This window comes from Hyla sarda, chromosome 9, assembly GCF_029499605.1.
Source record: "Hyla sarda isolate aHylSar1 chromosome 9, aHylSar1.hap1, whole genome shotgun sequence".
Taxonomy (NCBI): Eukaryota; Metazoa; Chordata; class Amphibia; order Anura; family Hylidae; genus Hyla; species Hyla sarda.
The window spans coordinates 143,259,500-143,285,381 of record NC_079197.1 but is presented as its reverse complement, the minus strand read 5'-3'; the positions used below and the strand labels follow the sequence as shown (position 1 = coordinate 143,285,381).

Here is a 25,882-nt window from a genome sequence, read left to right as displayed (position 1 = left end):
GGGTGAATGGCCCCGTCGCTGATGCCCCACCGGACCCCCCCCTCCCTCCGGGTGGAGCGAAGATGCCCCGAATAACTAGAGTTGGACCTGTAGCCCCCATGTGGTACGGTGCTGGCCCCACCCACTCAGGTGCCTGCCGGGGATCCCCCGCCCCCCCCCCCCCCCCGGCCGGCATGGGGGACGCTGACTCCCCGGGCCCAGCAAAGGAAAAACGCAGAAAATTAGCCCCTGCCGGCATCCCCGCCGGACCTGGCAACACGCCAGACCGACAGGGATACCGCGATTCTCCGTCCGCACCGACCAACTGCCGATCGTGGCCATACGTGGACGGCGCCGCTCCATGTGTGCTCCCATGGAATCGACGCCGGCCCCGCACGGTACTCGGCCGACAAGCTACGCCCCCCTCCAGTTGTGAGGAGAAACAGGTGGGCGGAGTTCCCGGCTTGCTGGGGTTCGCCCCGGCCCGGCGAGGGAGATGCAAACGGAGCGCCCCGACACCCCCGCCGGACACTAGACCGACAGGAATGACGAGACTCCCCGTCCGCACCGCCCGGGTGCCGAGAGGTGCGTGTGGATGGTGCCGCTGACCACGTGGTGCGGCGCTGGCCCCTCCCCTCCTCTGGATAGTCACGCCTCCCCTGCGCCTGACGCTAGGGAAACTGCCCCCGACCGCCGGGTGGTCTTGGCCGGGAGCATGTCAGACACCGGAGCCCCCCCCCCCCGAGATCCCCGCCAGACAACCAGCAAAACGAGACGCTCCGGTACCCGCCCGGATCCCCCCGTGAGTACCGGCTCCCTGCGCTGAATAGTGCGGGATCCCTCCCCTGTTCCCTCCCTCCTGCCCTGGAATGGGGAAACTGTCGCTAACGTGACACGTGGGCCGGCCACCGAAGCCCGGGGAAAACGTGAGACCTCATAGTGCAGACATTTGAAAACCCCTATAACACATGCCTTGCGGCGGCTTACCCTACCGAGATGGCGCTTCTTCTCCAAGATGGTAGAAACAGCTTCAGCTTGGAAGACGTGGGAGCTCACAGCGGTGCACAAGTACAACCGCCAAACGCAACACACGCACCTGGATGCGGGGCCTGGTGCGTTATATACCTCACGCCCCTCCCACAAATACAGCCTAATTCGGCTTCACACTTATCCCGCACGGTGAACACTGTAAAAAAACAACAACAAAAAAGTGCAAAATTCGCCAATTTTGGTACAAATAGTGGAATAAAAAAAGATCAAAAGGTAGCACGTATCTCAAAAATGATACCAATGAAAAGTACAGCTCATCCGACAAAAAATAAGCCCTTACTTAATGGCGTCGGACGAAAAATAAAATTACGGCTGTTGGAAAATGAATGGCAGAAAAATAATTTTGCTCATAAAAGGAAAAAGAACATAGAAAGCGATATACAATGGGTATCGCCATAATCGTACTGACCCACAGAATAAACATAACATCACTTTTACCGCACAGTGTACACTGTAAAAAAAAATGCTAGAAAATTCCCGCTTTTGACAATATTTTGGAGTTTTTCCCAAAAATTGCTGCATGTGTCAACAAAAATGCACCAGTTATATAAAGTACAATATGTCACGAAAAAAGGATTACTCCGCTCAGAAAAAGCGTTCTAAAGTTATTACCAATTAAAGGGACACGTCAAATTATTATTTTATTTTTTCCCCTCCAGTGAGGGGAGGGTGGGATAAGAAAATAAAAAATGCTCTTTGCAATATGTGGTAAAAGAAATTTTATACGTTATTTATCTGTTTGTAATGATATATGTGTTGCAATAATAAAAATTAACAATTTAATAAATAAATGCCAGAAATTTTCCAGTTTTTCACAATATTTTGGAGTTTTTCCCAAAAATTGCTGCATGTGTCAACAGAAATGCACCAGTTATAAAGTATAATATGTAACATAAAAAGGATTTCAGAATCGCTCGGCTCAGAAATAGCTTTCTAAAGTTATTACCAATTAAAGGGACACATGTCAAATAAAAAAATAAATAAAAAAGAGCCTGGTCATTAAGGTAAAAAATGGGTCCGTCCTTAAGGGGTTAAGTGGCAAATTTATCTGAATAATGGGAATTACTTGCTGTCATAACTATGTAGACTATGTGGTCTGTGCGGTGCTAAATCTGGTCATACAAGTTCTAATCCTGAAAAGTGAGGCCAGCGATGGCGGCGCCCTGGCGGACATGACCCAGACGCTCCCCCTGACCCTACAGGCTGTAATTTAGTCAGTTCTGGAGAATGCATCTGGTCTACCGGCTCATCTTCTTGTCAGAAAGGACGACTGTAATGGTTGTAGTCTGCTGTAAAACACGTAGGATGCCGATTTGTGAGGAGACACAACAATGTTTAGAGTGGGAATTATGTGACCGCCATCTGATCGGTGCGACAACACTGAAAAGTCCAATAGCGTAAGGGGAAAAAATGTACTGTGTTTTTACAATACAGTATCAGGTTTTTGGATGAAAAACAGATTCCTCAAAACCTGACTAAACTGTATTAAAACGTGTATACAAATTTTAACCAGTTTACGGTTGAAAACCGTATACAGTTTGAAAAATTATGTCCGGTTGCATCCGTTTTTTTAAGAAAAATACTGTATACATTTTTACCTTTTCACTCGGAAATTCCAAGAAAAAAACTGGGAAGTCAAAAACCGTTTGATGGAACTGTACGCACATATGGTTTCCATTGACTCCCATGTTAAAAAAAAAAAAAAAAAGGTATACAGTTTTCATACGTTTTTTCACCTGGACCAAAAACCGTGGTAGGCTGCAGTTTTGGGTATGGGAAAAAAATCGGACAAAACCGTACAAGATGCAAAACGGAATTAGCAATTAACAATTGTTATTTGCTGATTCTGTTTGGAGTTCACACACCTATAGCCAACACTAGTACCTGGATTAATCGATAGTGCTTGGTCACTTACATACTGCATAGTCATAATTTTTCTCTCCCAGGTCTTAGTTGTCCGTTTGGGTATTAAAGATGCAAAACGGACACAACCGGATGCATCATTTGGATACGGTTTTCAATGCAGAGTCAATGCATACGGTTTTCAATACGGTTTTCAATACGGTTCCGTACGGTTTTCAATACGGTTCCGTACAGTTTTCAATACGGTTCCGTACGGTTTTCAATACGGTTCCATACGGTTTTCAATACGGTTCCATACAGTTTTCAATACGGTTCCGTACGGTTTTCAATACGGTTCCATACGGTTTTCAATACGGTTCCATACAGTTTTCAATACGGTTCCGTACGGTTTTCAATACGGTTCCATACAGTTTTCAATACGGTTCCGTACGGTTTTCAATACGGTTCCATACAGTTTTCAATACGGTTCCGTACGGTTTTCAATACGGTTCCGTACGGTTTTCAATACGGTTCCGTACGGTTTTCAATACGGTTCCGTACGGTTTTCACATTGAAAATGTTTATGGGAACTGTATTGCAAAAACGTGGTGTGAACCCAGCCTAAGGCTGCATTCATACCACGTTTTTGCAATACAGTTCCCGTATCAGGTTTTTGATGAAAAACGGATTTCTCAAAACCGGACTAAACTGTATCAAAACGTGTGTACAAATTTCAACACGTATACAGTTAAAAACCATATACAGTTTGCAAAGTGATGTCCGGTTGCATCCGTTTTGTAGGGAAAAAAAACGTATACATTTTTAACTTTTCACTCCATTTTGAATAAAGTTTCACTTGTTTGATTGAAATTCCAAGAAAAAAAACTGTACAAAGTAAAAAACCGTATGGTGCAAACTGGATGGAACCGTACGCACATACAGTTCTGTACGGTTCCCATTGACTCCCATGTTAAAAAAAAACGTATACGGTTTAATACAGTTTTTCACCCGGACCAAAAAACGTGGTAGACTATGGTTTTGGGTACAGGAAAAAAAAAAAAAAAAAAATGACAAAACCGTACAGGATGCAAAAACGGACACAACCTGCTGCATTGTTTGGCATACGGTTTTCAATGGAGAGTCAGTACATACGGTTTTCAGTGGAGAGTCAGTACATACGGTTTTCAATACGGTTCCGTACGGTTTTCACATTGAAAATGTATACGGGAACTGTATTGCAAAAACGTGGTGTGAACCCAGCCTAAGGCTGCGTTCACATCTCGTTTTTGCAATACGGGTCCCGTATCCCGTTTCTGTACAAAAAACGTATGTCTCCAAACCGGACCGAAATGTATGCAACCGTATATGCCTCCTCATGTTTTTTAAACCATATACGGTTTGAAAACTGATGTCCGTTTGCATACGTTTTAATAAGTTTTCCTTGAAAAAAAAAATGGATATGGTTTTATGTTTGTCAACATTTTAAATAAAGTTCTTCTTTTTTTAATTGAATTAAAAAAAAAATCCCCCCCGAAAAAATGAAAAAACGTATTGGGCAAACCGGATGTAACCGTACGCACATACGGTTCAATACGGTTACCATAGAACTCCATTTAAAAATAACCGTTGTATCCGGTTTTTCACCGGGACACAAAACCGTAGTAGACTACGGTTTTGTGAACGGGTAAAAACCGTATAAACCCGTAAATGATGCAAAACGTACACAACCTGATGCATAGGGTTTACAATGAAATGTCTATATATACGGTTCGATACGTTTTTTCAATGAAACCGGATATGGGAACCGCATTGCAAAAACGAGATGTGAATGCAGCCTTAGTCTAGAGCAGTGGTCTTCAACCTGCGGACCTCCAGATGTTGCAAAACTACAACTCCCAGCATGCCCGGACAGCCGTTGGCTGTCCGGGCATGCTGGGAGTTGTAGTTTTGCAACATCTGGAGGTCCGCAGGTTGAAGACCACTGGTCTAGAGGAAGGTTTGGTATTTCTTTCAAAAATGGCTATGCCCACCTTTACAGCCATTTAATGCATTTAGAATAAAAACAAAACAAAAAAAACACAAAATAACTTTATGAATCAACTGGCTCCAGAAAGCTAAACAGATTTGTAAATTACTTCTATTAAAAAATCTTAATCCTTTCAGTACTTATGACCTTCTGAAGTTAACCCCTTAAGGACCAAGGACGTACCGGTACGTCCTTGGTCCTGCTCTCCTGATATAACGCAGGGTTACACAGTAACCCCGCGTCATATCACGGCGGGCCCGGCGTCATAGTGAAGCCGGGACCCGCCTCTAATAGCGTGCAGCGCCGATTGCGGTGCCGCGCGCTATTAACCCTTTAGCCGCGCTGCTAAAAGCGAAAGTGAAAGTTGCTGGCTAGCTCAGTCGGGCTGTTCGGGATAGCCGCGGCTAATCGCGGCATCCCGAACAGCTTACAGGACAGAGGGAGGGCCCCTACCTGCCTCCTCGCTGTCCGATCGCCGAATGACTGCTCAGTGCCTGAGATCCAGGCATGAGCAGTCATGCGGCAGAATCATCGATCACTGGTTTCCTATGAGAAACCAGTGATCAATGATGAAGATCAGTGTGTGCAGTGTTATAGGTCCCTATGGGATAACAATGATCAGTATAAGAGATCAGTGTGTGCAGTGTTATAGGTCCCTATGGGTTAACAATGATCAGTATAAGAGATCAGTGTGTGCAGTGTTATAGGTCCCTATGGGTTAACAATGATCAGTATAAGAGATCAGTGTGTGCATTGTTATAGGTCCCTATGGGATAACAATGATCAGTATAAGAGATCAGTGTGTGCAGTGTTATAGGTCCCTATGGGATAACAATGATCAGTGTGTGCAGTGTTATAGGTCCCTATGGGATAACAATGATCGGTATAAGAGATCAGTGTGTGCAGTGTTATAGGTCCCTATGGGATAACAATGATCAGTATAAGAGATCAGTGTGTGCAGTGTTATAGGTCCCTATGGGAGCTATAACACTGCAAAAAAAAAGTGGAAAAAAAAAGTTAATAAAGATCATTTAACTCCTCCCCTATTAAAAGTTTGAATCACCCCCCTTTTCCAATAAAAAAAAACCAGTGTAAATAAAAATAAAAATGAACATATATGGTATCACCGCGTGCGGAAATGTCCGAATTATAAAAATATATCATTAATTAAACCGCTCGGTCAATGGCGTGCGCGCAAAAAAATTCCAAAGTCCAAAATAGTGCATTTTTGGTCAATTTTATATCATTTAATATATATCAATAAGTCCTATCAATGCAAAAATAGTACCGTTAAAAACTTCAGATCACGGCGCAAAAAATGAGTCCTCATACCGCCCCGTACACGGAAAAATAAAAAAGTTATAGGGGTCAGAAGATGACAATTTTAAACGTATTCATTTTCCGGCATGTAGTTATGATTTTTTCCAGAAGTACAACAAAATCAAACCTATATACGTAGGGTATCATTTTAATCGTATGGACCTACAGAATAAATATCAGGTGTCATTTTTAGCGAAAAATGTAATATGTAGAAACGGAAGCCCCCAAAAGTTACAAAACTGCCTTTTTTTTTTCAATTTTGTCACACAATGATTTTTTTTTCCATTTCACTGTAGATTTTTGGGCAAAATGACTGACGTCATTACAAAGTAGAATTAGTGGCGCAAAAAATAAGCCATCATATGGATTTTTAGGTGCAAAATTGAAAGAGTTATGATTTTTTAAAGGCAAGGAGCAAAAAGAAAATGCAAAAACGGAAAAAACCCCGGTCCTTAAGGGGTTAAGGTTGTTCTTTTCTGTCTAAGTGCTCTCTGATGACACCTGTCTCGGGAACCGCCCAGTTTAGAAGCAAATCCCCATAGCAAACCTCTTCTACTCTGTGCAGTTCCCGAGACAAGCAGAGATGACAAGCAGAGATGACTCAGACAGAGGTGTCAGCAGAGAGCACTGTGGACAGGACAAAAAAGAAATTAAAAAGATAAAGAATTTTCTCTGTAGCATACAGCTGCTAAAAAGTACTGAAAGGATTAAGATTTTTTTTAATAGAAGTAATTTACAATATATATATATAAGTTTTTTCCTGGATAACCCCTTTAAGTGCAGCCCTGAACAATTCAAACCCTCTGACCCTGCCTTTTGGGGGTGCCTACCTCCATAATAGGGTGGCTCCAACCACAGTTCTGGTCCCCGCACTATTAAGATGCAGGGCGTAACAAACACAGTACAGAAGTCAGGGAACATGTTAGGGCACAATAGGGTTAACCAACAACAGCAAACCAAAATGACAGACAGAGAAAGCACATACAAATGTACAATTAGAGTCAAACAAGCCAAGTCGGTAAGTATTAAAGGGGCACTCCGCTGCTCAGCGTTTGGAACAAACTGTTCCGAACGCTGCAGCCGGCGCCGGGAGCTTGTGACATCATAGCCCCGCCCCCTAATGACATCACACCCCACCCCCTCAATGCAAGTCTATGGGAGGGGGCGTGATGTGACGTCATGAGTAGGCGTCACGACCCCCACAGCCCACACCCAGCATTCAGAACAAAATGTTCCAAACGCTGGGGCAGTGGAGAACCCCTTTTAGGTAAATTGTCTTAATCTAGATGGCGTCCATAACTTAATTTAATTAGTTATAGTTTGTTTCCTTGTTCCAGATACGCAGGGAATTTACTCTCAGATTGTTGAGTTATTTGACACTTGTTCCTTATTATTGGATTTTAGTGTTGATATTGTATACGTCACAACTACAGAGAAAGGCGAGCCATCTACCGTATTTTTCGCCGTATAAGACGCACTTTTTCTTCCCCAAAACTGGGGGAAAAAAGTCGGTGCGTCTTATACGGCGAATACACACCTATCGCGGCGTTCCCTGCGGCCATCAACGGCCGGGACCCCCGGCTAATACAGTACATCACCGATCGCGGTGTTGCCCTGTATTAACCCTTCAGACGCGGCGATCAAAGCTGACCACCGTGTCTGAAGGGAAAGTGACACTAACCCGGCTGTTCAGTCGGGCTGTTCGGGACCTCCGCGATTTCACTGCGGAGGTCCCGAACAGCCCGACTGAATAGCCAGGTTAGTGCTTACAGGACACCGGGAGCTGCCTCCTCGGTGTCTTCTCCGTTCAGGGATCCCCTGTATGGCCGGCGCTCTCCTTCCTCGTCATCACGTCGTCGCGTACGTGCGTCGGTGTGCGTAACGACGTGATGGCGGCGACGGAGAGCAAGGATACCCGGCCGGCAGCAGAGACGTTCCAGAGTGACGGGGACACGGCGACAGCGATGGAGCGACATCCAGGGCAGCGGTGACGGGTCCGGAGCGGCGGGGACACGTGAGTATTACCTCCTATGCAGTGTCTTCAATCTGCGGACCTTTAGATGTTGCAAAACTACAACTCCCAGCATGCCCGGACAGCCGTTGGCTGTCCGGGCATGCTGGGAGTTGTAGTTTTGCAACATCTGGACTTCCGCAAGTTGAAGACCACTATTGGCTTCAAAATCTTTAATTTTTTAGATTTTGCACCTAAAAATTGGGTGCGTCTTATACGCCGATGCGTCCTATAGGGCGAAAAATACGGTACTTTATGAATTCTGGTCATGACTTTTTCTTTAATAAAGTGGAAAAAAAAATAGGAATATGCAAATAACATTTGCACTGGTGCACTGGAGGTGTTGCCTGGCCCCTCAGTGCACTGCTATGCCCGCCAGCTACTGTAACTAGTATTCATAGGCCTTCCCCTTTGTGATATAGCTTTATCTCATTGTCCAATCACGCGCTTGCATGGTAACATTTGGCACTGCATTGTTACTGTGCAAGCGCAACTTCGGCACTCATTATAAGACAGATATTCAACAGGTGAGAACTTCCAAGGGGCGGTGAGGGATATCGGCGCTGACCAGGAACGGACACGTCCGGTGAGTAAAAGATTTTTTATTTAAATACAATTAATTAAATTAATTGCATTTAAATAAAAAATCTTTTCCTTGCCGGACGTGTCCGTTCCTGGTCAGCGCCGATATCCCTCACCGCCCCTTGGAAGTCCTCACCTGTTGAATATTGCCTAGGTTGGGGAGGCTGCAGAACAGACTTGTTCTCTCATTCACGCAGACCATTGTTGTGTGTGAGTTCACACAACCGCCTTCGGTAAGGGTTTTTTACTATTACTAATTGGACCCTGGAGTGGCGGTTTTACGCTATGGAGCGCTCTTCCTTGTTTTAATTATAAGACAGATGATGGCTGTGCTATGAAGCCACTCTGGTTTTCACTTCCCGATATACCTGCTGAAGTTTCGCTTGTGAAGTAACATGGCAGGACCATCAGGATTACTCATCGCTTCTCGGCCTTTTGGCTAAGATCAAGTGTAGTACCCTTCCTGTTAGTTGGCGGTGTGGAAGACCACCAAGGCAGGATGGGGAACCACACAGTAGGATGGGTGTACCAGGGATGGCTGTATAGCACAGCAGTCATCCCCGATGAGACCTGTTCCCTGCTGGATCTTGCCCTAAGGTCCAGGTAGAGTGAAGGCCGAGGTGCACAAGTGCCCTGGGAGTGGTGACCCCAGGGTGCCGGAATTCACTTGGGATTGGCAACCCCACTTGAATGAAAGCACGTAGCACGCACTTTTTCTCTCACTCTTCTGGGCACTCACCCTTAGTATCCCGGCCTTCCGGCTAGGATCGGGGAATTTTTATAGATCCGGTCGGATGTCCGGGCAGTATTACACACTGCACTCGTTTGTCCACTAGGATTTGGTAGGGTGCGGTAGCCCTTCTGGGTGTCCCTCCTGCCGGTCTAGGGGAGGTGTGTGTGGCCATCAGGTTCCTTATCTCCCTTCTATACCCCGTGGCATCCTTGCTTCGTCAGGATGCCAAACCGGTTTTACTGGTTCCTTGGTGACAACCTGGTTAACGCTGAGTTGTTTGCCGGGAACACTTTCGGTCCCTGAGTAGCTTTGGCGAAAGGGGACATCGTACCTGGAACCTCGCAGGGGCCTTTTGGCACGGAGGCGAAGGGTTTGGTTTGTTGGGGGGGCCTCTCTCCTTTTGGAGAAGGGCTTGCGATAGACTGCATTCTTGTGCACGTTTTTTTGTGTGAACACTTGCACTTTTTACTTGCACTTGGGTGATTTGAGAGCATGTACCTCGGCTTTCAATAAAAAAAAAAATCAGGATTACTCATCATGATAAAGCTATGTCCCTATACACGAGGCCTATGTACATTTATAAGTTGGAATAGTTACTGTAGATGTTGGGTGGGCGTGGTGGTGCTCTTAGGGACAGGGTGCACCAATCGGCAAAACAGATTGAAATTAGGAAAGTGGCATAGTGATGAGTGTCAGCAGGGCTATTACCCAATTCCAGCAGGTTAACACAAGCTACCCTGGTGACAGATTTCCTTTAAAAGGGTACTCTGCAGGAGGGTAAGGATAGGGGATAAGATGTTTGATTGCGGGGGTCCCCCACAATTTCAGGGCCGGCAGCAGTGGCATCCAGAACACGGAGGCTTGGAGCTTCCGTGTTCATGACATCACGCCACACCCCCTCCATTCATGTCCATGGAAGGGGGCGTGATGGCTAGTACGTAGCAGTCACGCCTTCTCCCATAAAAATGAATGGAGGGGGCTTGGCGGCTATAGTTGCCAGTCACCCAGCTCTGTGCACGGATGACTGGGGTGCGGCGTCGGAGATCAGACATCTTAACCCTATCCTTTGGATAGGGGATAAGATGTTTTTCCGCGGAGTACACCTTTAAAGGGGTACTCCGGTGGAAAACTTTTTTTTTTTTTAAATCAACCGGTGCCAGAAAGTTAAACAGATTTGTAAATTACTTCTATTAAAAAATCTTAGTCCTTCCAGTACTTATTAGCTGCTGAATACTACAGAGGAAATTATTATCTTTTTGGAACACAGAGCTCTCTGCTGACATCACAAGCACAGTGCTCTCTGCTGACATCTCTGTCCATTTTAAGAACTGTCAAGATTAGGATAAAATTCCCATAGCAAACATATGCTGTTCTGGTCAGTTCCTAAAATGGACAGAGATGTCAGCAGAGAGCACTGTGGTCATGATGTCAGCAGAGAGCTCTGTATTCCAAAAAGAAAAGAATTTCCTCTGAAGTATTCAGCAGCAAATAAGTACTGAAAGGATTAAGATTTCTTAATAGAAGTAATTTACAAATCTGTTTAACTTCCTGGCACCAGTTGATTTAAAAAAAAAAAAAAGTTTTCCACCGGAGTACCCCTTTAAGGATTGTGACTCCCTGGATGGCTGTGAATGCCCTTTTTCCATTAGGCCTTATTCAATCAGATCTACCTCTGTCTCCTGGGTTGAGAGAAGCTACATTCCTCTACATCACATCTGTCAAGCAGCTACATGGTCCCCCGCCTCTACATTCGTGAGACAGTATAGATTGGTACATTGTCCTCCAGCTTGCAGCAGATACCTAATTCCGCCCAAATTTCTTGCCACATAAGTCCCATTGTGTATGTACAGGAAAGAATAAACTTGGCTTACCTGAAATATTCATTTCCTGGATGTCCATAGGTTGCACAACATTCCCTCCCTTATACTCCGTCTGGGACTCGTACTATCCTTAAAGCGGTACTCCGGTGGAAAGCTTTTTTTTTTTTTTTTTTTTTAATGAACTGGTGCCATAAAGTTCAACAGATTTGTAAATGACTTCTATTAAAAAATCTTAATCCTTTCAGTACTTTTTAGCAGCTGTATGCTACAGAGGAAAATCTTTATTTTTTAAATTTCTTTTCTGTCTTGTCCACAGTGCTCTCTGCTGACACCTGATGCCCATATCTGGAACTGTCCAGACCAGGAGAAAATCCCCATTGCAAACCTATGCTACTCTGGACAGTTCCTGACACGGACAGAGGTGTCAGCAGAGAGCACTGTGGACAAGACAAAATAGAAATTCAAAAAGAAAAGAATTTCCTCTGTAGCATACAGCTGTTAAAAAGTACTGGAAGGATAAAGATTTTTTAATAGAAGTAATTTACAAATCTGTTGAACTTTATGGCACCAGTTCATAAAAAAAAAAAAAAAAAAAAAAAAAAGCTTTCCACCGGAGTACTGCTTTAAGGATAGTATGAGTACCAGACGGAGTATAAGGGAGGGAATGTTGTGCAACCTATGGACATCCAGGAAATGAATATTTCAGGTAAGCCAAGTTTATTCTTTCCTGTACATACACAATGGGACTTTCTGGCACCAGTTCATTTAAAAAAAAAAAAAAAGTTTTCCACCGGAGTACCCCTTTAAATAAGTACGGTATGTAAGGTGTCGGTTTTGATTGGTTAATCGTTTTTAATATGTAATTACCGCTGCTAACAAGTTGTCTACCTTAGGAAGGATTTGAAGACGTTAAAGTGGTTAAGTGGTTAAACAAACTGTTCCCAACACTGGAGCTGGTAGCTTGTTATGTCATAGCCACGCCCCTTGTGACATCACGCCCCGCCCCTCAATGCAAGTCTATGGGAGGGGGCGTGACAGCCGTCACGCCCCCTCCCATAGACTTGCATTGAGGGGACAGGGCGTGACCTCATGAAGGGGCGGGGCTATGAAGTCACAAACTCCCACGGCCGGCTCCAGCGTTCGGAACAGTTTGTTCCAAACGCTGAGCAGCGGAGTACCCCTTTAACCTGTTGTGCGCACGGACATCCAGGAAACGAAAACTTCAGGCAGGCAAATTTTATTCATTTTTTCATCAAGGTAAGATTGAAATAATAAAATAAAGCAGCGCAAAACTTACATTAAAATCATTTATTTGATAATTATTAAAAATAACTACTTGTTACTGTTCGGCTTCCAGTCTCTTCCTCTTTTGAACGCACTGGATGTTTCAGGAGCAAGGTTTTGCCACACAGCCCAGCTTGTACGCCACCTTCAGGTACCACATAGACATTGCCGTCACTGCTTCTCTTGGGGTCCAGGTGAAGTAGTTGACTATTGCTACGACTCAATGCCCCGTATTCCCACAGCTGGTATCGGAGGCTCTTGCCCTGCTTGGCGATGAGGTAGAGTTGTTCTATGTCCCCTGTGTTGAGGGTTAAGGGACTGGGTGGTGGGTACAGTAATCTGGAGACTTCAGGATCGGAACCAAAAGAGCCAACCCGGATTCCAAGAAGAACCCCTAAAGAAGAAAGACGGACATGGTCATTGGACATCAGACATGTATAACATTAAAAATGTTTTGATGGATTTTGGGGTCTGGTTTTTAGCTCCCCTATATCCCATAAAATGAACAGTCGGGGGGCTACGTAGAGAACTTCAAAGTAAAGAAGGCGGCATTACAGATTAAAGGGGTACTCCGGTGAAAAACTTTTTTTTTTTTTTTTAAATCAACTGGTGCCAGAAAGTTAAACAGATTTGTAAATTACTTCTATTAAAAAATCTTAATCCTTCCTGTACTTATTAGCTGCTGAATACTACAGCAGAAATTCTTTTCTTTTTGGAACACAGAGCTGTCTGCTGACATCATGAGCACAGTGCTCTCTGCTGACATCTCTGTCCATTTTAGGAACTGTCCAGAGCAGCATATGTTTCCTATGGGGGATTTCCTTTTACCCTGGGCAGTTCATAAAATGGACAGAGATGTCAGCAGAGAGCACTGTGGTCATGATGTCAGCAGACAGCTCTGTGTTTTAAATGGAAAAGTATTTCCGCTGTAGTATTCAGCAGCTAATAAGTACAGGAAGGATTAAGATTTTTTAATAGAAGTAATTTACAAATCTGTTTAACTTTCTGGCACCAGTTGATTTAAAAAAAAAAGTTTTTCACACCCCTTTAAATATAAAGGGAATACTTCCTTATTGGCTCTTGTAGTAGTCGGTGATCTTCAATTTACGGTCAATGTCAGTGTTTCCCAAGCAGGGTGCCTCCAGCTGTTGCAAAACTACAACTCCCAGCATGCCCGGACAGCCTTCGGCTGTCCGGGCATGCTGGGAGTTGTAGTTTTGCAACAGCTCAAGGCACCCTGCTTGGGAAACACTGGTCTATGGGGAAGTCCATAGGCAGCATGGGGCTCTTGTGTAACAAAGGCTATCCGGGCATGCTGGGAATTGTAGTTTTGTAACAGCTGGAGACACACTGTTTGGAAAACACTGCTTTAGCGCCTTGTCTGCTAAAGAAGCAGGATGTGGCTTTAGATGCTGCAAAAAAAATGCATGTGCCAAAAACGCACCACTTCAGGCTCTAAATTCTGGCATAGGTTAAAGGAGTACTCCTGGATAGAAAAATGTATCCCCTATCCTAAGGATAGGGCATAAGTGTCAGATCGTGGGGGGTCTGACCCCCAGCAATCTCACACCCAGCGCACCGGCTCTCCTCCTAAATAAAGCGTGTCGACCACCGCACGAAACTGTGGCCAACATGCCCCCTCTATGCAGCTCTATGGGGGAGCCGAAGATCCCCGTGTGCATGGAGGAGGGGTGTCGGCCACTGTTTCCTCCCATGGTCAGCACATCCCATTCAGGAGGAGAGCTGGGGTACCAGACGGAAGATCTCGGGGGGTCCCAGTGGTCGGATCCCCTGCGATCTGACACTTCTATCCTTAGGATGGGGGATACATTTTTCTATTCTCCTTTAAGTCTAAGGGCAGATTAAACAGTCTAAACATGCAACAGATTGATCATTAAGCCTGAGCCCCTGTGATAGATCTGGCACATTCACGGTTTGGTCTATACGTGCGTTATTGTAGACATAGAATAAATCTCCCCCTATGTGTATCCTCACCTGAAACAACTGCCCAGTGAGCCCGGTGTCCATCTCGCTGGCACGGCTCGTGATTGAAGTCCTCATCGTATCTGCTCAGGCTGTTAAATACTCAGATACATAAATATGTCTGATAAAACCAATTTCAACAGAAAATTAGGTATGTGACCATGATCTCTGCAGTACAGCACTCGGGTCTCTTCGGCGCTCCCATAAAGAATGAATGGAGCGTGTGCTGTCCCCAGCACGGGCTAGGCTCAGGGAGCTACAGAGATTGTAAGGATCCCAGTGGTCGGACCCCCATGATCAGACACTTCCTATGGATAGGGGATAAGTTACTTTTCGCTGCTCCTTTAACATTACAGTGCCAATTTTACTATGTGATGTTGCTGACACCTAGTGGCCATCAAGCAGAAAGCAGTCTTCTGTATTCTTAGGCCCCTTTCACACTATAAAAATACTTCCGTTATGAACACCCGTTAGGATATCGGCAGTTATACGGCCGATACTAAATCACTAACGGCTGTTAGAAAATCCCATTATAGTCTATGGGAGTTTTCTAATAGCCGTTTTAACCCATTATCGGCCATTATTTTGTGACGGGCAATAGTAACGGGAGAATTAGTGCATGCACTATTTCTCCCGTCCATTCGCCCATCACAAAATAACGTCCGTTATTAATAACGGACAATAACGGGTTAAAACGGCTATTAGAAAACTCCCATAGATTATAAATGGATTTTCTAACAGCTGTTAGTGATTTAGTATCGGCCGTATAACTGCCGATATCCTAACGGGTGTTCGTAACGGAAGTACTTTTATAGTGTGAAAGGGGCCTTAGTTTGCCCTTTTCCAATTATCTTCATTCTTTAAAAGGGAAATTTACCAGCGGACACTGGGGACTGTAATGTGTCTTATGATAAAGGATACGGGATAAGAACAGGAAGGCCGGCTGTCAGGTGCCCCAGTATTCTCTGTCTGTTTTCTCCTTCCATTCCTCCTTTTAGAAGATCACAGTCACATCCAAAAACTTCCACTGCGAGGCCGGACATGTTATCCGCTAGGAGAGAGATTGTATCCATCATGTAACACAGTAATCCTAGCGGTGCCCAGATCATGGGAATGGTGCCCTCTTATTATCACTCCTTTATGGAGAGAGGATAGAGGGATTTCTAAGGAGATGTGTCAGGCAGGTGGATTAAAGGGTTATCTCATCTTGTTAACAAGCTGATTGGTGGGGGTCAGGCCACTGGGACCCCTGACCATCCCCAAAACCTGTGCGCCCACTGCTCCATTCATTCTCTATGGAGCCCCCGGACACTTCTGTGCTCAGTGATCAGGTTTAGCGGCCACAAGGGCCTAATGTCAGGATCCACGGGGTCCGAGCCAATCCACTTGCTATCCTCTATCCCATGGACAGGAAATGATAAGCGGAGATTGGAATAACACTTTCAGTGGATTATTGAATTGTGATGACATTTGTGGCTTCTACCAGCCAGGATGTAATGTTTAAGGTCAATGTATCCCAGATATTCAGGACAGAAGAACAAGTTCCCTGCAGAGCCACATAAACACTAAAAACATACATAGAAGGTGTCAGCAGATAAGAACCTATCTAATCTGCCCAATATTCTAAATACTAGCAATAGTCCTTGTCCCTATCTTATATGAAGGATAGCCTTGTACCTATCCCTATCTTATATGAAGGATAGCCTTATACCTATCTCTATCTTATATGAAGGATAGCCTTATACCTATCCCTATCTTATATGAAGGATAGCCTTATACCTATCTCTATCTTATATGAAGGATAGCCTTATACCTATCCCTATCTTATATGAAGGATAGCCTTATACCTATCCCTATCTTATATGAAGGATAGCCTTATACCTATCCCTATCTTATATGAAGGATAGCCTTATACCTATCTCTATCTTATATGAAGGATAGCCTTATACCTATCTCTATCTTATATGAAGGATAGCCTTATACCTATCCCTATCTTATATGAAGGATAGCCTTATACCTATCTCTATCTTATATGAAGGATAGCCTTATACCTATCCCTATCTTATATGAAGGATAGCCTTATACCTATCCCTATCTTATATGAAGGATAGCCTTATACCTATCCCTATCTTATATGAAGGATAGCCTTATACCTATCCCTATCTTATATGAAGGATAGCCTTATACCTATCTCTATCTTATATGAAGGATAGCCTTATACCTATCCCTATCTTATATGAAGGATAGCCTTATACCTATCCCTATCTTATATGAAGGATAGCCTTATACCTATCTCTATCTTATATGAAGGATAGCCTTATACCTATCCCTATCTTATATGAAGGATAGCCTGATACCTATCCCTATCTTATATGAAGGATAGTCATATACCTATCTCTATCTTATATGAAGGATAGCCTTATACCTATCTCTATCTTATATGAAGGATAGCCTTATACCTATCCCTATCTTATATGAAGGATAGCCTTATACCTATCCCTATCTTATATGAAGGATAGCCTTATACCTATCTCTATCTTATATGAGGGATAGGCTGATACCTATCTCTATCTTATATGAAGGATAGCCTTATACCTATCCCTATCTTATATGAAGGATAGCCTTATACCTATCCCTATCTTATATGAAGGATAGCCTTATACCTATCCCTATCTTATATGAAGGATAACCTTATACCTATCTCTATCTTATATGAAGGATAGCCTTATACCTATCTCTATCTTATATGAAGGATAGCCTTATTCCTATCCCTATCTTATATGAAGGATAGCCTGATACCTATCCCTATCTTATATGAAGGATAGTCATATACCTATCTCTATCTTATATGAAGGATAGCCTTATACCTATCTCTATCTTATATGAAGGATAGCCTTATACCTATCCCTATCTTATATGAAGGATAGTCATATACCTATCTCTATCTTATATGAAGGATAGCCTTATACCTATCTCTATCTTATATGAAGGATAGCCTTATACCTATCCCTATCTTATATGAAGGATAGCCTTATACCTATCCCTATCTTATATGAAGGATAGCCTTATACCTATCCCTATCTTATATGAAGGATAGCCTTATACCTATCCCTATCTTATATGAAGGATAGCCTTATACCTATCTCTATCTTATATGAGGGATAGGCTGATACCTATCTCTATCTTATATGAAGGATAGCCATATACCTATCCCTATCTTATATGAAGGATAGCCTTATACCTATCCCTATCTTATATGAAGGATAGCCTTATACCTATCCCTATCTTATATGAAGGATAGCCTTATACCTATCTCTATCTTATATGAGGGATAGGCTGATACCTATCTCTATCTTATATGAAGGATAGCCTTATACCTATCCCTATCTTATATGAAGGATAGCCTTATACCTATCCCTATCTTATATGAAGGATAGCCTTATACCTATCACTATCTTATATGAAGGATAGCCTTATACCTATCCCTATCTTATATGAAGGATAGCCTTATACCTATCACTATCTTATATGAAGGATAGCCTTATACCTATCCCTATCTTATATGAAGGATAGCCTTATACATATCCCTATCTTATATGAAGGATAGCCTTATACCTATCTCTATCTTATATGAGGGATAGCCTTATACCTATCTCTATCTTATATGAAGGATAGCCTTATACCTATCTCTATCTTATTGGAAGGATAGCTTTATACCTATCTCTATCTTATATGAAGGATAGCCTTATACCTATCTCTATCTTATATGAAGGATAGCCTTATACCTATCTCTATCTTATATGAAGGATAGCTTTATACCTATCTCTATCTTATATGAAGGATAGCCTTATACCTATCTCTATCTTATATGAGGGATAGCCTTATACCTATCTCTATCTTATATGAAGGATAGCCTTATACCAATCTCTATCTTATATGAAGGATAGCCTTATATATATCTCTATCTTATATGAAGGATAGCCTTATGTCTATCTGTATCTTATATGAAGGATAGCCTTATACCTATCTCTATCTTATATGAAGGAGAGCCTTATACCTATCTCTATCTTATATGAAGGATAGCTTTATATCTATCTCTATCTTATATGAAGGATAGCCTTATACCTATCTCTATCTTATTGGAAGGATAGCCTTATGCCTATCTCTATCTTATATGAAGGATAGCCTTATACCCATCTCTATCTTATTGGAAGGATAGCCTTATACCTATCCCTATCTTATATAAAGGATAACCTTATACCTATCCCTATCTTATATGAAGGATAGCCTTATACCTATCTCTATCTTATATGAAGGATAGCCTTATACCTATCTCTATCTTATTGGAAGGATAGCCATATACCTATCTCTATCTTATATGAAGGATAGCCTTATATCTATCTCTATCTTATATGAAGGATAGCCTTATACCTATCTCTATCTTATTGGAAGGATAGCCTTATGCCTATCTCTATCTTATATGAAGGATAGCCTTATACCTATCTCTATCTTATTGGAAGGATAGCCTTATACCTATCTCTATCTTATTGGAAGGATAGCCTTATGCCTATCTCTATCTTATATGAAGGATAGACTTATACCTATCACTATCTTATATGAAGAATAGCCTTATACCTATCTCTATCTTATATGAAGGATAGCCTTATACCTATCTCTATCTTATATGAAGAATAGCCTTATACCTATCTCTATCTTATATGGAGGATAGCCTTATACCTATCTCTATCTTATTGGAAGGATAGCCTTATACCTATCTCTATCTTATATGAAGGATAGCCTTATACCTATCTCTATCTTATTGGAAGGATAGCCATATACCTATCTCTATCTTATATGAAGGATAGCCTTATATCTATCTCTATCTTATATGAAGGATAGCCTTATACCTATCTCTATCTTATTGGAAGGATAGCCTTATGCCTATCTCTATCTTATATGAAGGATAGCCTTATACCTATCTCTATCTTATTGGAAGGATAGCCTTATACCTATCTCTATCTTATTGGAAGGATAGCCTTATGCCTATCTCTATCTTATATGAAGGATAGACTTATACCTATCACTATCTTATATGAAGAATAGCCTTATACCTATCTCTATCTTATATGAAGGATAGCCTTATACCTATCTCTATCTTATATGAAGAATAGCCTTATACCTATCTCTATCTTATATGAAGGATAGCCTTATACCTATCTCTATCTTATTGGAAGGATAGCCTTATACCTATCTCTATCTTATATGAAGGATAGCCTTATACCTATCTCTATCTTATTGGAAGGATAGCCTTATACCTATCTCTATCTTATATGAAGGATAGCCTTATACCTATCTCTATCTTATATGAAGGATAGCCTTATACCTATAGCCATATGCTTATCAAATGCATGCTTAAACTCCTTCACTGTATTTGCAGCGATCTACTCTCTCAGTAAAGTAATATTTCCTGATATTACTTTTAAACCTTTTCCCTCTAATATAAAACTATGTCCTCTTGTTGTAGTTTTTCTTCTTTTAAATATCTTCTCCTTCTTATTCGTGTTGATACATGTTAAGGTCCTTTAACCTTTCCTGGTAAGTTTTATCCTGCAATCCATGTACTAGTTTAGTATCTTCTCTAAACTCTCTCTAGAGTATCTATATCCTTCTGGAGATACGGCCTCCAGTACTGCGCACTATACTCCAAGTGAGGTCTCACCAGTGTTCTGTACAGCGGCATGAGCACTTCTCTCTCTACTGTTTATACCTCCTCCTATACACCCATGGGCTTTTCCCTGTCTACTGCTAATACCTCTACCTATACATCTATGAGCACTTCCCTCTCTACTGTTAATACCTCTCCCTATACACCCATAAGCACTTTCCTCCCTACTGCTAATACCTCTTCATATACACGCATAAGCACGTTCCTCTCTATTGCTAATACCTCTCCCTATACATCTATGAGCCCTTCCCTCTCTACTGCTAATACCTCTCCCTATACACCCATAAGCACTTTCCTCTCTACTTCTAATACCTCTTCATATACACGCATAAGCATTTTCCTCTCTACTGCTAATACCTCTTCCAATACATCTATGAGCACTTTCCTCTCTAATGTTTATACCTCCTCCTATACACCCATGGGCACTTCCCTGTCTACTGCTAATACCTCTCCCTATACATCTATGAGCACTTCCCTGTCTACTGCTAATACCTCTCCCTATAAACCCATAAGCACGTTCTTCTCTACTGCTAATACCTCTCCCTATAGATCTATGAGCCCTTCCCCCTCTACTGCTAATACCTCTCCCTATAAACCCATAGCACTTTCCTCTCTACTGCTAATACCTCTCCCTATACACCCATAAGCCCTTCCCTCTCTACTGCTAATACCTCTCCTTATACACCCATAAGCACTTTCCTCTCTACTTCTAATACCTCTTCATATACACGCATAAGCATTTTCCTCTCTACTGCTAATACCTCTTCCAATACATCTATGAGCACTTCCCTCTCTAATGTTTATACCTCCTCCTATACACCCATGGGCACTTCCCTGTCTACTGCTAATACCTCTCCCTATACATCTATGAGCACTTCCCTGTCTACTGCTAATACCTCTCCCTATAAACCCATAAGCACGTTCTTCTCTACTGCTAATACCTCTCCCTATAGATCTATGAGCCCTTCCCTCTCTACTGCTAATACCTCTCCCTATAAACCCATAGCACTTTCCTCTCTACTGCTAATACCTCTCCCTATACACCCATAAGCACTTCCCTCTCTACTGCTAATACCTCTCCCTATACATCCATAAGCACTTCCCTCTCTACTGCTAATACCTCTCCCTATACACCCATAAGCATGTTCCTCTCTACTGCTAATACCTCTCCCTATACATCTATGAGCCCTTCCCTCTCTACTGCTAATACCTCTCCCTATACACCCATAAGCACTTTCCTCTCTACTGCTAATACCTCTCCCTATACACCCATGAGCACTTTCCTCTCTACTGCTAATACCTCTCCCTATACACCCAATCATTCTGTTAGCATTTCCTGCTGCTCTATGACATTGCTCTAAATATTCTCCATTGACTACAACCCTCTGTTGTCTGTGCCTAATCCACTCAAACAATATGGGAGTCCAAGCTCAATGACTGCAGTTTATTGATAAGTCTTCTATGTGGGACAGTGTCAAAAGCCTTACTAAAATCTAGATGATATCAAGATATGGGGCATTGTTCGTTAACAATTCCCTAATATATACCACAAATGGCATGCACTGCCCCCCTATCTTCACCTGAGAACATTTCTCCATGGATGGTGTATCCTCTTGTAGTTGCCACCTGTACAATGTGATCAAGCGTCACCTCTTGTTTACTGCTCAGTATGCCCCCTGCCATCCACAAGGCGACCAGACCGCACCTGTGAAGACATTCACATTATATCAATCAATGCGATGTACAAAGGTGATTTGGAAATGTAATTTATGCGTCATTTGGAGTGTTTCCTGGTCATCTGGGCGGGGTGGTTTTGGTGCAGCAAAGCTCATTTACAATATAAAATACTGTGTATAAATCCACACCAACTCCCTGTACTGGAGACACAAACTGTATTCATGTGCAAATCTAACATACATACATACAGATTCAGCCAACAAAAAATAAATAAACAACCTGGTGCAGTGTTTCCCAACAGGGTGCCTCCAGCTGTTGCAAAACTACAACTCCCAGCATGTCCGGACAGCCAAAGGCTGTCCGGACATGCTGGGAGTTGTAGTTTTGCAACAGCTGGAGGCACCCTGGTTGGGAAACACTGACCTGGTAGATCCCATTTTTGGCTGAGATCAGTCAACAATTGTGTATGAGATGTGTATAAGACCATATTTTGCCCTGTACCCCGGACCTAAATTAAAAAAACAGAATAGAACTAGTATTTACATGGATTCTGTTCACCTGTAGCTCCTTTTTTGGTGGACAGACATTGCTAAGTGATGCCACCAATTGTGCCACCTGGTCTATTCATTGCTGTCCGGGCATGCTGTGAGTTGTAATTTTGCAACAGCTGGAGGCACACTGGTTTAAAAACACTGCATTCGACTCTGTTGAAGTCGAATTACAGCCATGGGGACAGTGTTAGGCCAGGTTCCCAGTATAGAATTTGCGATCGGAATTCCGAAATTCTGATGCAGCAGAATCCCCATGCTGTCAATGGGATTCCGCTGCACAGTTCGCAATGCAGAATTTCAGCGGCTGAAGTTCCGCCGCCAATAAAGTGAACTTGTTCTGGTAGAAACCATTCTGCAGACATTGCCATCTATGGGGAAGAAAATGTCTGCGCAGTCCTTGCGGCAGCTGAATCAGTTGGTACAGGCCGCACTAGAAATCTCTGGATGAATTTTGTCAGGCCAGAAATTCTGAGGTGTGAACCCGGTCTTAAAGGGGTACTCCACTGGAAAACATATATTTATTTATTTTTTAAATCAACTGGTGCCAGATTTCAAACATATTTGTAAATGACTTCTATTAAAAAATCTTAATCCTTCCAGTACTTGTCAGCTGCTGTTAAGATCCACAGGAAGTTCTTTTCTTTTTGAATTTCCTTTCTGCCTGACCACAGTGCTCTCTGCTGACACCTCTGTCCATTTCAGGAAGTGTCCAGAGCAGGATAGGTTTGCTATGGGGATTTGCTCCTATTTGGACAGTTCCTAAAATGAACAGAGGTGTCAGCAGAGAACACGGAGGTCAGGCATAAAGGAAATTCAAAAAGAAAAGAACTTCCTGTGGATCATAACAGCAGCTAATAAGTACCGGAAGGATTAGGATTTTTATATAGAAGTAATTTACAAATCTGTTTAACTTTCTGGCATAAGTTGATTTAAAAAAAAAAGGTTTTCCAGTGGGATACCCCTTTAAGGACCATCTCAGACCCCTGCATTACCCATACTGGATGAAGGAGGCGGCCTCAGGTCACAGAGACATCCAATGACTAGCGCAATCCCTGACAATAAATCCTAAAGAGCACCTAATATTTCCACAAATTTCTGACATGCCATAGTGAAATGTCACAAGTTGTGATTGTTGGGGTCCAGGTGCTGAGACCCCCACTGATTGCTAGAACAAAGGTTAAGGTCCCCTGATGAACCCCATTTTTGTTATCTATTGATTAGTGGGAAACATGTCGGGACTTATGGGACAGATCCGTTTCTTGTTATGTGTTTCATATGCAGAAATTTTTTGTTGTGGATACTGGTTCTTTGTTTTGTATATGGGCAGGGTGACCATTGGTTGGTTGTTTGACTCGTGCAATTCTCTATCTAGAATCACAGAATCTTCTGAGATTTCATTTTGGTATTTGGATATTGTTTTCTTTGTGAGTCAGAGGACGATTGATTTTAATGTGTATCCAATAAATGTTAAGCCTTAATAGAACCATATTACTTACACTTCTGTGATGTTCCTATGTGCTTTACTACTTATGCTAATATAAGTCTATGCAGAGGAATGGACGGATCTCTCCGCCAGCCAGAGAGCAGAGAGCAATGCCGCCCGCTTCCCCGACTAAACACTCACGATTGCAACGTATCTCCGTAGTGAGACCCTGTGCGATCAAAAACTTTTAACATGTCTGATCAACATGCTGAAAGCCATGTCAAAAGTTTTATCGGTCAGAATCTCAGTGCTGAGGAACGAGTGGGAATAAGCTCACTTCACTCCTCAGCTCTCAGCGATCTTTGTCTCACTGCTCCATTATAAGTCTATAGGGCAGCAAAACAACGATCGCTGAAAGCCAGGGGGAAAAAACGCTACCACTCAGGTCTCAGTGCTGAGATATACACTTTTGACATGTCAAAACATTTTTTATATGACAGCGACACTTTATCTTAACCCCTTAAGGACCGGGGGTTTTTCCGTTTTTGCATTTTCGTTTTTTGCTCCTTGCCTTTAAAAAATCATAACTCTTTCAAATTTACACCTAAAAATCCATATGATTGCTTATTTTTTGCGCCACCAATTCTACTTTGTAATGACGTCATTCATTTTGCCCAAAAATCTATGGTGAAGCGGGAAAAAAAATCATTGTGCGACAAAATTGAAAAAAAAAACGCTGTTTTGTAACTTTTGGGGGCTTCCGTTTCTACGTAGTACATTTTTCGGTAAAAATGATACCTTATCATTATTCTGTAGGTCCATATGATTAAAATGATATCCTACTTATATAGGTTTGATTTTGTCGGACTTCTGGAAAAAATCATAACTACATGCAGGAAAATTAATACGTTTAAAATTGTCATCTTCTGACCCCTATAACTTTTTTATTTTTTCCGTGTATGGGGCGGTATGAGCGCTAATTTTTTGCGCCGTGATCTGAAGTTTTTAACGGTACCATTTTTTGCATTGATAGGACTTATTGATCACTTTTTATTCATTTTTAAATGATATAAAAAGTGACCAAAAATGCACTATTTTGGACTTTGGAATTTTTTGGCACGCACGCCATTGACCGAGCGGTTTAATTAATGATATATTTTTATAATTCGGACATTTCCGCACGCGGTGATACCACATATGTTTATTTTTATTTACACTGTGTTTTTTTTTTTTATTGGAAAAGGGGGGTGATTCAAACTTGTAATAGGGGAGGAGTTAAATGATATTCATTCACTTTTTTTTTTCACTTTTTTTGTGCAGTGTTATAGGTCCCATAGGGACCTATAACACTGCACACACTGATCTTCTATGTTGATCACTGGTTTCTCATAAGAAACCAGTGATCAACGATTCTGCCGCATGACTGCTCATGCCTGGATCTCAGGCACTGAGCAGTCATTCGGCGATCGGACAGCGAGGAGGCAGGAAGGGGCCCTCCCGCTGTCCTGTCAGCTGTTCGGGATGCCGCGATTAGCCGCGGCTATCCCGAACAGCCCGACTGAGCTAGTCGGGAACTTTCACTTTCACTTTTAGCCGCGCGGCTCAGCTCTGAGCGCGCGGCTAAAGGGTTAATAGCGCGCGGCGCCGCGATCGGCGCTACGCGCTATTAGAGGCGGGTCCCGGCTTCACTATGACGCCGGGCCCGCCGTGATATGACGCGGGGTTACTGTGTAACCCCGCGTTATATCAGAAGAGCAGGACCAAGGACGTACCGGTACGTCCTTGGTCCTTAAGGGGTTAAGTAAATCTAAATACCCCTTTACTAAACCTGACCCTGGTGCAGTGCTATCATTGCAATATGATGTTTGTGAACTTA

The 25,882-nt window shown here is 42.6% G+C and overlaps 1 protein-coding gene across 3 annotated transcripts in view; it reads right to left on the bottom strand.

Moving 5' to 3' along the window:
• Positions 1-12,590: 12,590 nt before the first annotated feature.
• ACTMAP (actin maturation protease) overlaps positions 12,591-25,882 on the bottom strand; it is a 34,108-nt gene continuing 20,816 nt past the window's right edge. For all 3 annotated transcript variants that reach the window (XM_056538549.1, XM_056538548.1, XM_056538550.1), the window contains exons 4-7: positions 21,936-22,060; positions 15,552-15,681; positions 14,643-14,713; positions 12,591-13,041 (exon numbers count right to left, since the gene is read on the bottom strand). In XM_056538549.1, coding sequence (XP_056394524.1) covers positions 12,686-13,041; positions 14,643-14,713; positions 15,552-15,681; positions 21,936-22,060 — 682 coding nt within the window. In that variant the 3' untranslated portion in view covers positions 12,591-12,685. The remainder of the gene's footprint in view (positions 13,042-14,642; positions 14,714-15,551; positions 15,682-21,935; positions 22,061-25,882) is intronic.